Source organism: Orbicella faveolata, unplaced genomic scaffold, assembly GCF_042242905.1.
Source record: "Orbicella faveolata isolate gen_17 unplaced genomic scaffold, um_ofav_v1 contig_13, whole genome shotgun sequence".
Classification (NCBI taxonomy): Eukaryota; Metazoa; Cnidaria; class Anthozoa; order Scleractinia; family Merulinidae; genus Orbicella; species Orbicella faveolata.
Window position 1 is genome coordinate 24,590,433 of NW_028301540.1, and position 13,246 is coordinate 24,603,678.

The following is a 13,246-nucleotide window of genomic DNA, read 5'->3' on the forward strand; positions in this document are numbered from 1 at the left end:
CATTTGTCAGACCTCCCCAAGTGAGGAGGAGAAGGTTTCACCCCACCCCCTTCGCGGCCCGCCGCGGTTCACAATTCCGATATTCTGGCGCTACTGTTCTGTGTTGCATTCTGAGGTAGAATGATTTATATCCAAACATCCAAACTTTATTATGTGCATAGTTTTGACAAAAAAGCAGTTGTTTAATGGACACACAAGGATTCATTCTGAAGCAAATTAACTTAATTATATGCTAGGTTTCACAACATTTCCAAACATTTTATCAGTCTTTTTAATCTCAGAATGAGCATCTTATTCGCTGCTGCAGCTCCATCAATAAGGGCAACTTGATTCCTGTCAGCGCTTCTGTTTAGGCAAGTTGTTTGTAGCCATCAATCCCATGAGACCAAAACAACCAATAGAACCAAGAACACCTGTCCACAGCATTAATCTGAGAGAGAGAGAGAAATAAATGATTGTGTGTTTTAGTACCTCAATATTTATATTATTATCAATTATAAGGAACTTAAATGTACAGAACTACAACACTCCTAGCAAAAGTGACCTTCATCTACCAAAGCCAAAACTTTGTCTTGGTAAGCATACTTTTCAATTTTCTGACTCAGTGCTTTTTAATTTGCTACCAACAAAAATTCAAAGAAAAGAATCGCTTTCTTCTTTAAGGATGAGTGAGTGATACATGTATGCAGGCCTTTACTAGTGTCTCCTTTAAAGGAAGCCCCCTAAAAGTTTCATTTTAGAGGAAAACCATCCCATAACCATATAACCATCCTTTGTTAAGCCCAGCGGTCCATCAGGCTAGTGCCCATCTCTTGCTTCTGTAGCACAAAATGACCAGGAGTATTTCTACTCCCCCCTGGATGGGATGCTAGTCCATTGCAGGGTTACCCACAAGCATTAAAATTGCTGGTACTGACTTATACACCTGGGTGGAGAGAGGCACTGTCAGGGCAAACAGTCTTGCTGAAGGACACAACACAATGACTGTGGCCAGGGCTCAAACCTGGACTACTCAATCCAGAGTCCGACACACCAACCATCTGGCCACTGTTTTGAACAGCTGACTTTTTACAATCAGCTGATTTTGTACTTAAGGTGCTTCACCCACCACAGGTTGCCCAGCCCCATGCTACAAGAAAGCCAGTGTCATATTACATTGAGGTAATTTATAAGCCTTTGTGTGAAGAATAATACAACATTCATTTGATGTGATTTTGTACATGAAATAAAGCAGACTTTTGGAGGGTTAGGGGCATGCCCCCCCCCCCTGGAATTGTTTATGTTTTACGGGCTCAGGAATGCCATTTCCCACATTTTCCAGGGAGCAGTACACTGAGTACATTGTATTTACATTCTGAAGTGACTTATGTTGTTTAGATGTCAACCTTTGGGTTAATTGATAGTGGGTTTTTGCCATTTAATAGGAGAGACTAGAGACTGCCAAACCAGCCAAGTTAATTCTGTAAATATAAATTCTTTTTTTTCTGAATTTCTGGAAGTACACACATGCAAACATTGTCACTACGCCCCTGAAGACCAAAGATTGCCCAGGTTTCATTTGCCATGCCTACACTGTACCTCTCTACAATGACTAGGACTTTTCTGCAAGACATAAACCAATTTCCACATGCTTAAATCTTATTGTAACCTGTCTACATCAGAAAACTATCAACAACCGCCAGTTAATTCTGCTACAGAGAGGCAACTGCAGTGAAATTCAAGTGTAATATAAACCATTCAGTACCGCACATTATCCATGGGATAAACAAAATGAAATCATCAGCAGCTACTGACTAAATTACCTTGCCATTGGAACTCCATATCTTCCTTTCAAGTACACTGGTACTCCATCTTTCTTCTGAAAAATGATCAAGGAAAAAAATTAAATGAAATCATGGGCTCATTGACAGCTATAGTTATTTTATAGTAAAGCAGAGTTCTAATTTCTGTCTTTCACACTTTTCCAACAAAGTTATGTCATCTTACAAGAGCCACCTTTGGCTGCAAAGAACTTTAAGACTCAAAGTCTGTAGATGTTTCAATAACACACAAAAAAGAGTTTTCTTGTGTACTCCCTGTGTACACCCTTTAAGTATCTTCCTCTGGGTACCCACTAAAGAAAATGAAAGGGAACTCCAAAGACCATTGTACACTACTGAAAACAACACTGTTGGTCAGTTGGACATTGTCGATCAAATTTGGAGATTAATTTTACATAATGATTGTATATCATGACCAAGCTGGATCGGCAGCCAAGTGAAACAATGAGCTGTTATCAACTTGAAGTCGTTGATAGAGGAAATAAATCAACTGTCATGATGAGTTTGTGAAGCTAATGCTTGGAGTGTTGACCCTTCAACAGAACAAAGTTGACTTTGTTCTGACAATGGGCAAGTGCTCCAAAATGTTAGCTTCACAAACTTGCTGCAGTAGCTAATTCACCATTATCAATTTTAAGTTATTTCCACCCAATTTCAGTTTGGAAACTAATGCAAAGAGGAGATCATTGTGATATTCCTTAATTTACACATAACCAACAATGATCATTTTTCCAGCTTGCCGGTAGGGATATCAGATGATTGATAACCATGAATTACGGCTCTTGCCAAAAAAGGCCAAAAAAGTGAACAAAAACATACAAACAACTTTCTCGGGTTTCATAACCATTCCCCTCTATTAACTATGCTGTAACCATTTCATATCCAACAAAAACATAAGTTAAGTAAATAATAACAATATTGCTTTCATTAAAAACAATTAGAAACAATTCCTAGATCTTGCTACTTTTTCATTTTTTGGAAAAAAAGTGAGGGGGGGGGGGGGGGGGGAAGGGCACATTTGCCAGGTGAAATGTCCAAAATCCTGTGACTGTTAAGCCAATCAATAATCTGGAAAGTATGAGTCACTTGTCTTGTTTGAAAAGCACTAATATTTGCAAGAAAAAAAATGCCCTCATCATTTCCTTGGCCAGTCAACATTTTGTCCATGGAGTTTTATTTGCACATGATCAATCGTCGGCCATAAATCAAGTGCTGCAATAAATATAAGTTTATCCACATTGCCATGTTCTTATATTGCTTAATTGGCTCTACATGCGTCACAAAATAATGCTTTGGCGTGAGTTTAATTACGCGGCAAAATACAACCACACAACTCTGCTCCTCTGTAACTTCGACTCGGTCAATGCCGATCGGACATTAAAGTTACATTACAGAGACGAAAAATTGCCTCATATTAAAGGAAGAACTAAGGACTAAAATAAGCTAATTGTAAGGAACCGTTTTTGTTACAGCTTACTATCAACTTAAGCTCAACGGGGTCGTACAAGTCATGTAGTTTGTAACAGGCGAACAAAGGCACTTGCCTCAGTCATTATTTTCCGTGATCCCAGTGTTGTGTTTAAACGTAGTCATCATAAACACTCTAAATAACCATGGCCATTGCCTCGTGATTGATCAGTCATTTTGTTCTGGCTACAGCCTATCGCAATAAGCTTACATCAGTACAAGACTTACTTGGAAGTGTTGCTGGTACAGTTTGATCCTATTTTTGCCTAAAATAGCGTCAGTTAGCAAATCTTGTTGTATCCTTGTTTCGTAGCCCTTTTTCACCTTGTTCATTTCCTTCGATTGCGATGTAACGGCTCGAGAATGTATACGTGCCGGTTCGATGTTTCGATGTAACAAGATGGCCGTCTGTGATGCTTTTATCCGAGAGGGCCTTGTATCTAGAATAGGACAAGAATTGTACGCATCGGGAGTGGGGTAGAGGGTTTGGACGGCACGCCTGCGCAAGGTTCAATGAAAATACAGTGGACCGTTATTTCGGCCACTCTTTTTTGTCCCGGCGAAACGCCCATACATTTTCTTATATTAGAAAATCCCGTTAACGCGGGACCCGCATCCCAACCTGTGTAATCCTTAACAATTTTACCCCGTTTATGCCGGAGTTACATGTACACCTCTCCATTGTAATCAGTTTCATACACTGATTCAAGTTTCAATCTTCTTAAAAAATTATATCTGCATCCCGGATGCTTATCTAAGTTCTCATTAGTCATGAACGAAGAGCACCCTGATTTATTGTACATCTTAGGTTTTAATAAATGTGTTTCCTCCCTAGTGGAGAGAGGCACTGTGAGAGAAAAGTGCCTGGCCCAACACTCTTCCGAGTCAGCTCTCGAACCGATCTGAAACGCTTGCTCAGGGATCTAACACACTCATAAGCTGGTAAGTTCCAAACAATGATAACACAAAATTTCAAAATTCTTTTAATATTTTTATTTCAAAGGCTTATTTCAATTGTTACAACGAAAAACTCAAGCTAGACATTTTAAATGGTATAAATAATGACAGCGTCATTGAAGCTTCTTGGCTTTACTGTACAAGGCATCCACAACTTTTCCCATTTCGTGAATCAATTCCAGCGTGTTCTCGTACGTTTTATCCACTGGCGTTTCGTCAAACACGACCAGCACTCCGGAACCTTGATCAAGGATTCCTGAAAAAAATAAAAATAAAGATAAAAATTAAAAAAAAAAGAACGAGACCATAAATTCACAAATTATACTCTGACACCGAACTAAACCCGTACTTTCGTCAAGAAGTTGTTACGCAGCAATATGATGGCGTTGGAGCTTTCGGAGCACTCACGAGTGCTCGCGCTCTTCCCTGATTGGATGATAAGAACCGGAAAATTATGCGAGTCCGAGATACAAGCGTCGGAAACCCTTCGGAACAAAACCCCGAAGAGTTTCTGATGAGAAATAGCAGGGGTACTACGAAGGTTCTGACATCACAATTGGGTTGCAGCATGTTATTAATTAAGCGACTTTCGAGAAGCGAGCGTAGTGAAGGAACCGCTTACAACGCTTAATTTTGGCAATGATTTACATCTAGCTACTACTACAAAAGAAGTACATGAAGACATCAACTCACCATGTAACTTCTTGTCAAGGATCATCTGGGAAAGTTTCTTTTCTACCACATTCTAAAGTTAAGATCAAGCGGAAGGCAAAATAACTAACAATGAAACCACAACTGTGAAGGGCTATACCAGTTGTTTGTAACTCACAAAGTGGCAAGCTCCCTGCTGGCTTGATAGCTCAGTTGGTAGAGCACTGCACCGGTATCGCGGAGGCCATGGGTTCGAATCCCGTTCAAGCCTGAATTTTTTTAAGGCTTTAATTTCACAATTGCTTAAGTTGTGTGTATAACTGCGATGATCAATCACGTCTTCATATCTTTTTCCGCAGTTCAAATATATGATATTTCATATATTCACTTGTTCAGTGAAAATTATTAACCTTTCATTTCACCAATATCGCAAAGCTATAGGGAGTTACCCTTACAGATTTCTACCAGTATGATTGTGTAATTGCATTAACTTAAGACTTCTCAAATGTTTATCAGTCAGAACTTAACATACCAGTGATAGAGCGATAAGACTGGCCACGTGTTCGATCTGACAAAGAAAATGTACACGATTCAGTATGAAACTTGCAGACTGTGCAGTGACTATGTGGATACACATGTACATTTCACTGACCTGAACAAGAACATATTCCTACCTGAACGCGAGCGAAAGGCTCGATAATTCGACTAAGGTTCTGTTCTAGTAAGTTGTCGTACAAAGCGTCTAAATGAGTCTGAAAAAAGGAACATGTTCAAAATTGACACACATGTACAACAAGACAAAATGCAAAACAGTATTTTTTTGTACAGGATGTCAGTACACTATACTATACATTTCTGACCTTGTAGCTAGTTCAAGCAACTTTTCCAGAAGTACAGTGTACATTTTTTTTTTTGTCAATCCTAGTTGTTAATTTCTGCTGTTAACCCTTTTAGCAACATCTGACCAATTCAGGTTACTGTTTTCTCCAGCTCATCAGAAAAGCTCACACTGCAGTATATTTAAATTAATACGTACCCTTATGATAGGATCCTCAGTCAGCTCCTGGTTGAATGTGCTGAGTGCCTTTAGAGAAAGAACAACAAATGCTTGTGTTGAAAACGGAGACTTAGCACATTTAAAATATCTCTCGAGTTATTTCAAAGAGAAAAGGCAGGTCAACACTTTTTTGAATATTTCTTTGTCAGCCGGATATTTTGGCGTTAACGCTTCTGCCGTCTTAGGAAAGCAATAGCTAAACCAAAACATAATTTTACCAAATTTTACTTTTCATAACCTTTCTATTGATATATAGTTTGTAGGAGTTTCCTTGGGAACAGAAGGTTTAGAGTATTAATCAAAAATGTGTCTCCTGATCCTCTGGTCCCCTCCACTACAATAGATCTGTTTCTAAGACTTCAATGAGTAGTCCCTCACTTTTCTCAGGGAGCCCTAGCTTAGTGGGCAAGCACGTGAGCACATGCAAAAATACACGTGTCACCTCTCCTTATGGAAGACAATTTTCATGTGAACTTGCATGCTCCCTCATTATACTAACCCTGACAAAAATACGGGATTATTTACGGCGTACGTTGTAAATTAATACAGGATAAAGATGGAACCAGCTTAAGATCCATGCCAAAAATTGCAAAGACAAGTGACCATACCTGTTGGAATTCAGACAGGGATCTGTTGTGGCTTGCATTAGCAATGCTCTTCATTGCAACCAACTGAGAAAAAAATTAAGACACAAAAACGTTGATATTTTCCATGCATTTTATTGCCACTAGAAACAAGACATCATGAAGGGAAATATTCTGGTCTTTAATCATGCAATATGATTGGAAAATAAGAGTCACTGTCCTTACAATGGTCAAGTGTCTGACTATCTATTGTGAACAAAAGTGTACAGTTTAAAAGGGTACGAGCAAATAGTACATGTATTAGCAATCTGGTAAATAATTATATGCTGCAAATATAACCTGTGATAGGTGTACACCTTTTACTGATAATAATTTTAACCCCGGCCAGTTCTAACTATGGCAACTTCTTTGGACCATATGAAGAACCACAGGTTTTGTGATTTATACACAAGACTTTTAGCCTTTTTATTAATGATCTAGCTACCATACAAATGTACATCGGTGCAAGACAATGTTCATGACCCTTGAACTGTTTAAATAGGGATACAAGGTAGGGTTGATGCAGCTATAATCAAAAAACATTCCATGACAAAAAAAGATCTAGCTCTTTTTTAGTTTGGTACCTGTGATCCAGAATATCTTAAAGCCAGTTTACCACTTATAATTGATTGCACATCATCTGGACTGCAAAAGTAAAATAGGACCACATTGAGCAAGACATTTTTTATCTACTTTGGTGAAACAAAAATTATGCCATTTTAACAACAACAAGGACAAAATGGAACCTTAACAAACTAAACTTGGGATGCTTTACATTTGACCAAAAATTCCTGTTTGCGTTTTCCTGAGAAAATTCCTGCTGGTGAATGGAACAGCATTTTCTGGCATTCCAAGAAGACAGAACAACTTCACGAAGTATAGATGTTCAAAAATTTCTGACGAGGGAATTCCATTCCACTTGTCTGATTTTCCTACCAGAATTTTTTTGCAATTTTTGGTTTCAAAATGGTTCACATTTTAGAAATTTAACAACTTTTTTTGGGAACCTTCCAAGAAATTTCTATATCATTTGTCCACGTTTCAAGTTCCAGAATTTTCGGTTGAGTAGAAAGTGTCCTTGGTTTTACTGGCTAACAATATGGGCTGGCAATGTATGACCTGGGCAATGTACAGCCACATAGCTCTCTGTATGTATTGCAGGCCTGTAATGCAACCCACTCATTTTTTAAACAATAAGAGAGCATGGCAAACCACTTATTCAACTGTCAAATAAACCAATAAATGATCAATGTCTAGGTCAACTGTAATTTTTAGTGTCAAATGTATATTACTTTACACTGACCTGTTAAGCATGATCTTGCACAAAAGCATGTATTTTAATGCAGACACTGCCTTTGGGTTATCAATGGAATCAAATCCCTGAAGAAAGAGTAACCATCTTTAATAATGTGTTATTTTCCACATGCGGAAAATTAGCAGCAGAAGAAACCTCCAGGCATGTTCATCCACTTCAATTTTAAGAACTGTTTTGACACAACCGACATCTTCTGAAGGATAAAAACTCAAAATATAGACCAACAGTCTCTTTGTCAGCAGTTAATTTACTAATCACTTTGAGGTTCACAAACTGACACATATAGTCTGGGAGAGTATGCATAGTCTTTCTCCCATTTTATGCTGAAAAAACAAATTTCCTATCAGATTCCTATATTTTTAAGAATCTGTGCTGCACTGCACAATTAATCACAAAGTACTTTTTTTCTGTCATAAAACACATCCCCCTGCCTCTGCCTGCCCACTAAGCCAAAGAATTATATCTATCACATACCTCAAATGCTTCATAAAAATAAGAGTATGCAGTCTTGAAGTCCTTCTCTTCAGCATGTAAGATCCCTGGTACCAATAACAACACAACCAAGCAGTTCAGTATGCAGCAATTTTTTCTTGACAGCAAAACGATACGAAGTCGTTTTCAATTTAGTAAATTAGAATTCTTTATACCTGACTGTTGGTCTAATGATGCTTGTAGTTTAGGAGGGCAATAAATTCCATTTGCTGTTGTTCTTGCTGAGGTAAGGGCAGCCCTTAGAATGAAAAAAAAAAAGGATTGTTCATCAAATGTTGCAGTGTTTGAAAAGGAAGTTACATACTCAGATAGTATGAAAGAAAACTGTGAAAGAATGCTTTTCTTAGTGACTCCATTTTATGTCCTTTCGTTACATTTATAGTTCAGTGTGGCACTTCTCAAAATTTACCCTAGCATGGTACCAGAGTATACAAAGGAAAGCATCTCCGAATACGATGTATTTGTGACTCTAGTCTTGAGACAGAACATGGAAAGAAGTAACTCTCGTCTTAGGAAACCAAACAGCTGAATCTTGCAAGAGGCTTCCAGAATTCGAAACTTCCTTGACTGAACACCACATACTTGTATCACTTGCCAACAAGTTGATATACATTGGATCTGGCCTCAAATAAATGTGAAAGTTTGTATGCTGAAAATTCAAGTGATCCAGGACCGTATGGCCTACAAGCATTTACAGTGAACCATTTCTGCATTATCATTACCTGGATTTAGGAATGTTGCTGAGGTTGTGATACACCTTGCTCTCCAACAACTGTACTTCAACAAGTAAAGCCTTGTCATCCAGCTTTTTAAGTTCTTTTAAGAGTTTTGAACCTGCAGAAAGACAATCGCATATAATCTTTAACTTTTAATAAATATGCCTTGCATAAAGCATACATGGCAATAAGTGAATTCTGCAATGTTTTTCTGTCCTCAAACACATTTAATCTATCCATGATAAATGCAAAATTTAAATATGTATGTGGTAGGTCAAAATGAAATTCAGGTTAAAATGATTTTAACCTAGTTTGATTCTCAATTTCCTTTGTCTTCTTACCCTAATTATTCATGATCCATGAATAATTAGGGTTAAGAGACAAAGGAATTTCATTTTAACCCGAATTTCATTTTGACTGACAACATGTACATTGAAAAGGATCTTGACAGGTAATATATCATTACACATACAAAGCAACTTTACATATAATTTTGTTATTCTGGTTACCAAAACATCAAATCCTCCCCCAGACGTACATGTATTACTAAAATGTACAAGAAGTGTACAGTTGTAAAAAAAAACATTGAAGTAATGTAGATAGGATGCCAGGATAAAATAAAATCATTGCATGTGCTCACCTAGCTGCAACGCTTTTGAGTAGTCCTTGGTGTCAAGATACAAACCCACTAGTCTTGCCTAAAGATGACACACACAAAAAAAACAAAAAATTGATGAAAAATGTTTACAAGTATAGCTTGCTGCGGCTGGTTAAAACAATATCATATCACCCTCTGCCACAGGAATTGGACCCTTAATTAAACAATTTAGCATATACGTCATTTTGAGTGAGCTAATATAGGCAAATGGAGCAAAAACTGGAAACGTCACTTCCCACAATTTTCCAGCACAAAATTGTAATAAGATCAAAATCAGACGAGTCTTCCAAAGGTACATGTTCATGTATCTTCACATTAGAGCATTTTATAAGGTTGTTGAAAGAAGCTGACTGGATGAGAATACAATGGAACACACCTCAAGGGCTTGTCTGAGGAATGTTCTTTTTTCATCTTTGGCCCACTCGATACACTCATTGCAGAGTTCAACCTGGAAAGAAATTACTGTAAGTTACAATAATAATATATAATTAAACAGTTATTACCGGTTCTATCAAAATGCTAAGTAAAGAAAGGTTTCTGTTTAGTTTAAGCATACAAAATTCAACCAACAGAAGCCTTGAATTTTTTAAAAAAATTAATATGTCACTTAAAGGCTTTGCTCTTACATGTTACAACTGCAATGTATGGGATTTTGGTTCAAAATGAAACAGTTCATTTATAAGTAAGGTAGGTAGGTAAAGTCTGCATGCAAGCCTAGTGGCTCATCAGGCCAGAGCTTCTCCCGGTTTCAGTAGCATGAAGTGACTAGTAGGAGTACTTCTACTCTACCCTGGATGGGATGCTAGTCCATCGCAGGGTTACCCCCAGTATTAGATGTGCCGGTACCCATTTATACACCTGGGTGGAGAGAGGCACTGTGAGAGTTAGGTGTCTTGCCCAAAAACACAACACAATGTCCTCAGCCAGGGCTCGCACCTGGACCGCTTGATCTGGAGTCAAGTGCACTAACCATGAGGCCACCGCACCTCCCATATAAGTACATTGTGAAAATTACAAACTAACTGATTTTTCTTTTATTCTTGATTTTGGGTTGTGCGCTTTTCTAGACTGTTTTCATGTACATGTACTCTTAACTAAGATCATTGGATTTAGCTCTTTCAGTGCCAAACTTGACGATCAGTTGATCAAACACCCCACCTCCATTCCTGTTGATGCTTCCATGTCAAGAAATACATCTACTAAGTTCCTGACAAGCTTGGCTGCTTTTGCTTTTGATACCATTTTAAGAAATGGTCTAATGAACTTGATAAGTCCTCCAAGCTCTAACAAGAAAAAAGAAAAGAAAGGAAAAGAAATAGATAACAGTTGGTTGCACACAGTTGGTGCGGTGGTTCAAAACTTAGCACACTGTGCCAAGTACATTTAGCCAACAGATCCATTTAGAACACTGATACTTTTTGTCTTAAAATGATAGTTGAAACCTAACCTTCACACCCACATAATTTTTTGTAATGATCTTAATAATAAGTTTACACATATTTAAATTCATGTAGCTAGTAAAAGGGTCTCTCTCAACTAGTATGCACCAGATATCTTCTTGTGAAGTTGCAAGTTTCGTACAATTTTTGGCCTTCCTTACATGTATGGTACTTTGAAAGATTGTCTGCGCTCACTGCCAAATGTAATACCAGACAGACTTGAGAAACATTTCAGGCCTGGCACTCTCATACGTTGCTCCACCAGTGCTCTGAGCTTATATAGTTACCTTTACTTTCAATGTGCGTCTAATTATAATACAGAGCTACGCATACCTTCTGCTTTTCCGTGCTTTGAAAGCATTTTTCCAAGATTCAGAATGGCTTGCTCCTTCATCTTGATCCCCTCTTCGTCTCCGGCTTGAATGTCACGTTTTACTATGAACAAAAGCTACGTTATGCTTGAATTCATTGAAAATCCCAGTTTACTTTCCCATCAGAAACATTACATCGAGAGAAAAACATAAAAAAATAGTATTAAGCATACGTAACTGTGGCTTACCTATAGAAGAAAACAACTCCATCGCTCGTTCTGGCGAGGAATTTGACATTTCTTCGGCTAACTCTAGTTCTGTCGCCATCTTGATTCTTTCCTTTGCAACCTACCCACATTGCAATGCGGTCATAATTTGCGCAGTCATTCTAGAGCCCAGTTTTTTCTCGTTCAAACTTTCGTGAAACCTCGTTGCGTGCCGAAAATGGCCGAAGTATTTAGCCGATCACGTGATCAGAACTTACGACGGGACGACAACAAAGCTGAAAATGGCGGTTGTGGTAGTAAACGCGGATCGGAACGTGCGTAAATGATATCTCCATAAAATCTCAAGGTGAACGAGATAGAACAGCTCGACTGATTCACCATGGAAAGCGACGACTCGGAAAGGCAGAAGAAACTGGAGGCAGGGAAGGAAAAGGTGGGAATTCATGCATGTGACGTGGCCAAGCGCGCGAAGTTTATAAACTTCTCTGACTAGTTTGCATTTCAACTGCTTTTTCAGCGGCCTGATGGACCTTCTTTCTTTTTCGCTTGCAGCTTAAGATGTTCCAAAAGAAGAAATCAGGTACAGGGACGAAGAAAAAGAAGAAAAAAGACAGGTCTTCGACAAGTGGCTCTGCGCAGAGTCCTTCGCCTCGAGGAGAACGAAGGCGTCGAAGCACCTCTCAAGATCGCGGTACAAAGCTGCCGCAACTGGAGGCTGCAGTTGCCGCGGAGGAAAAAATTCCCCCAAAAGATGGCGAAGATGTGGAAGTGGAGGAAATAAGCCAAGCAGATACAGACAGAGATGCACCATCCATTGCCTCAGAAGTTGGCTCTCCGATCCCTTTTGATGTGAGTTTATAACTGATTTATTTTCTACATGGATGCAGATCACATGAGGAAATCAATCAAGAAACTAACAAATTACCCGATGATATTGACACGCACTAGCCGTTGTAAAGCTAGGGAAACGAAGTTTTACTTTTGTCAAAGAGAGACGAATTCTTGAGCAAACCACAAACTTTTTAAATTCACTTTTAACTATATTTTCTTATCGTGGTCCTGATAACTCGAAACTACTTGTAAGGTTTGAAATTCGATATGGATCCCATCTTCACGCATAAACATATCATCGTACCCTTCTTATAAACTGATATCTTCCCAAATTATGAAAGTTAAGTATGCAATGGATCCTCGCTTATTAGCGGAAACCTCTGCCATTTATCTATTTTGTTTCAAACGTCTGGTATCCTCTTGAGGAGATTAGTTCGAGGAAGTGAAAAATTTGTTTAGCAAAGAATGTGTGATTCACGCGGCGTGGGCCAACCATAACAACAAGGGACGCTATATGGCGTAGTCAATGACCCCGACATCTTTAGCTGATAAAATACTTAAACCTTGAAACTGTTATATTTCATTAATTTTCAGGCTGAACAAGAGCAGAACTCTCAATCGGGAAGCTATGTCAGTGGCAGCGAATACACAAGCGGTGAAGAATATTCTGAGGTTTGAAAAC

At 38.5% G+C, this 13,246-nt stretch overlaps 3 protein-coding genes across 3 annotated transcripts in view; 1 reads left to right on the forward strand and 2 right to left on the reverse strand.

The window, feature by feature from the left end:
• Positions 1-124: 124 nt before the first annotated feature.
• Positions 125-3,719, reverse strand: LOC149115738 (uncharacterized). The gene is made up of 3 exons (XM_089285959.1): positions 3,516-3,719; positions 1,803-1,858; positions 125-430 (listed from the first exon to the last, which is right to left on the reverse strand). The coding sequence occupies exons 1-3, from the start codon at positions 3,618-3,620 to the stop codon at positions 337-339; spliced, it is 255 nt and encodes an 84-aa protein (XP_089142085.1). The 5' UTR covers positions 3,621-3,719; the 3' UTR covers positions 125-336.
• A 538-nt stretch (positions 3,720-4,257) lies between these two features.
• Positions 4,258-11,885, reverse strand: LOC110060136 (26S proteasome non-ATPase regulatory subunit 11-like). Its single transcript, XM_020766887.2, has 16 exons — positions 11,755-11,885; positions 11,529-11,630; positions 10,915-11,039; positions 10,133-10,204; positions 9,739-9,796; positions 9,105-9,216; positions 8,538-8,620; positions 8,365-8,429; positions 7,879-7,955; positions 7,160-7,220; positions 6,561-6,623; positions 5,932-5,979; positions 5,570-5,647; positions 5,428-5,463; positions 4,938-4,989; positions 4,258-4,500 (listed from the first exon to the last, which is right to left on the reverse strand). Exons 1-16 carry the CDS (start codon positions 11,831-11,833, stop codon positions 4,358-4,360), a joined length of 1,254 nt encoding a protein of 417 aa, XP_020622546.2. The 5' UTR covers positions 11,834-11,885; the 3' UTR covers positions 4,258-4,357.
• Positions 11,886-11,953: 68 nt separating this feature from the next.
• LOC110060133 (uncharacterized) overlaps positions 11,954-13,246 on the forward strand; it is a 54,463-nt gene continuing 53,170 nt past the window's right edge. The window contains exons 1-3 of the mRNA XM_089285931.1: positions 11,954-12,166; positions 12,286-12,582; positions 13,159-13,236. Coding sequence (XP_089142057.1) covers positions 12,113-12,166; positions 12,286-12,582; positions 13,159-13,236 — 429 coding nt within the window. The 5' untranslated portion in view covers positions 11,954-12,112. The remainder of the gene's footprint in view (positions 12,167-12,285; positions 12,583-13,158; positions 13,237-13,246) is intronic.

Excerpts from the sequence above, each read along its gene's own strand:
- LOC149115738 (XM_089285959.1), bottom strand. The coding sequence starts at position 3,620 with ATGAACAAGGTGAAAAAGGGCTACGAAACAAGGATACAACAAGATTTG. Across the intron at positions 1,859-3,515 it reads TGTACCAGCAACACTTCCAA|AAGAAAGATGGAGTACCAGT; the intron begins GTAAGTCTTGTA and ends ATCATTTTTCAG. Across the intron at positions 431-1,802 it reads TATGGAGTTCCAATGGCAAG|ATTAATGCTGTGGACAGGTG; the intron begins GTAATTTAGTCA and ends TCTCTCTCTCAG.
- LOC110060136 (XM_020766887.2), bottom strand. The coding sequence starts at position 11,833 with ATGGCGACAGAACTAGAGTTAGCCGAAGAAATGTCAAATTCCTCGCCA. Across the intron at positions 8,430-8,537 it reads ATCATTAGACCAACAGTCAG|GGATCTTACATGCTGAAGAG; the intron begins GTATAAAGAATT and ends TATTGGTACCAG. Across the intron at positions 4,990-5,427 it reads GTCTTATCGCTCTATCACTG|AATGTGGTAGAAAAGAAACT; the intron begins GTATGTTAAGTT and ends TCTTAACTTTAG.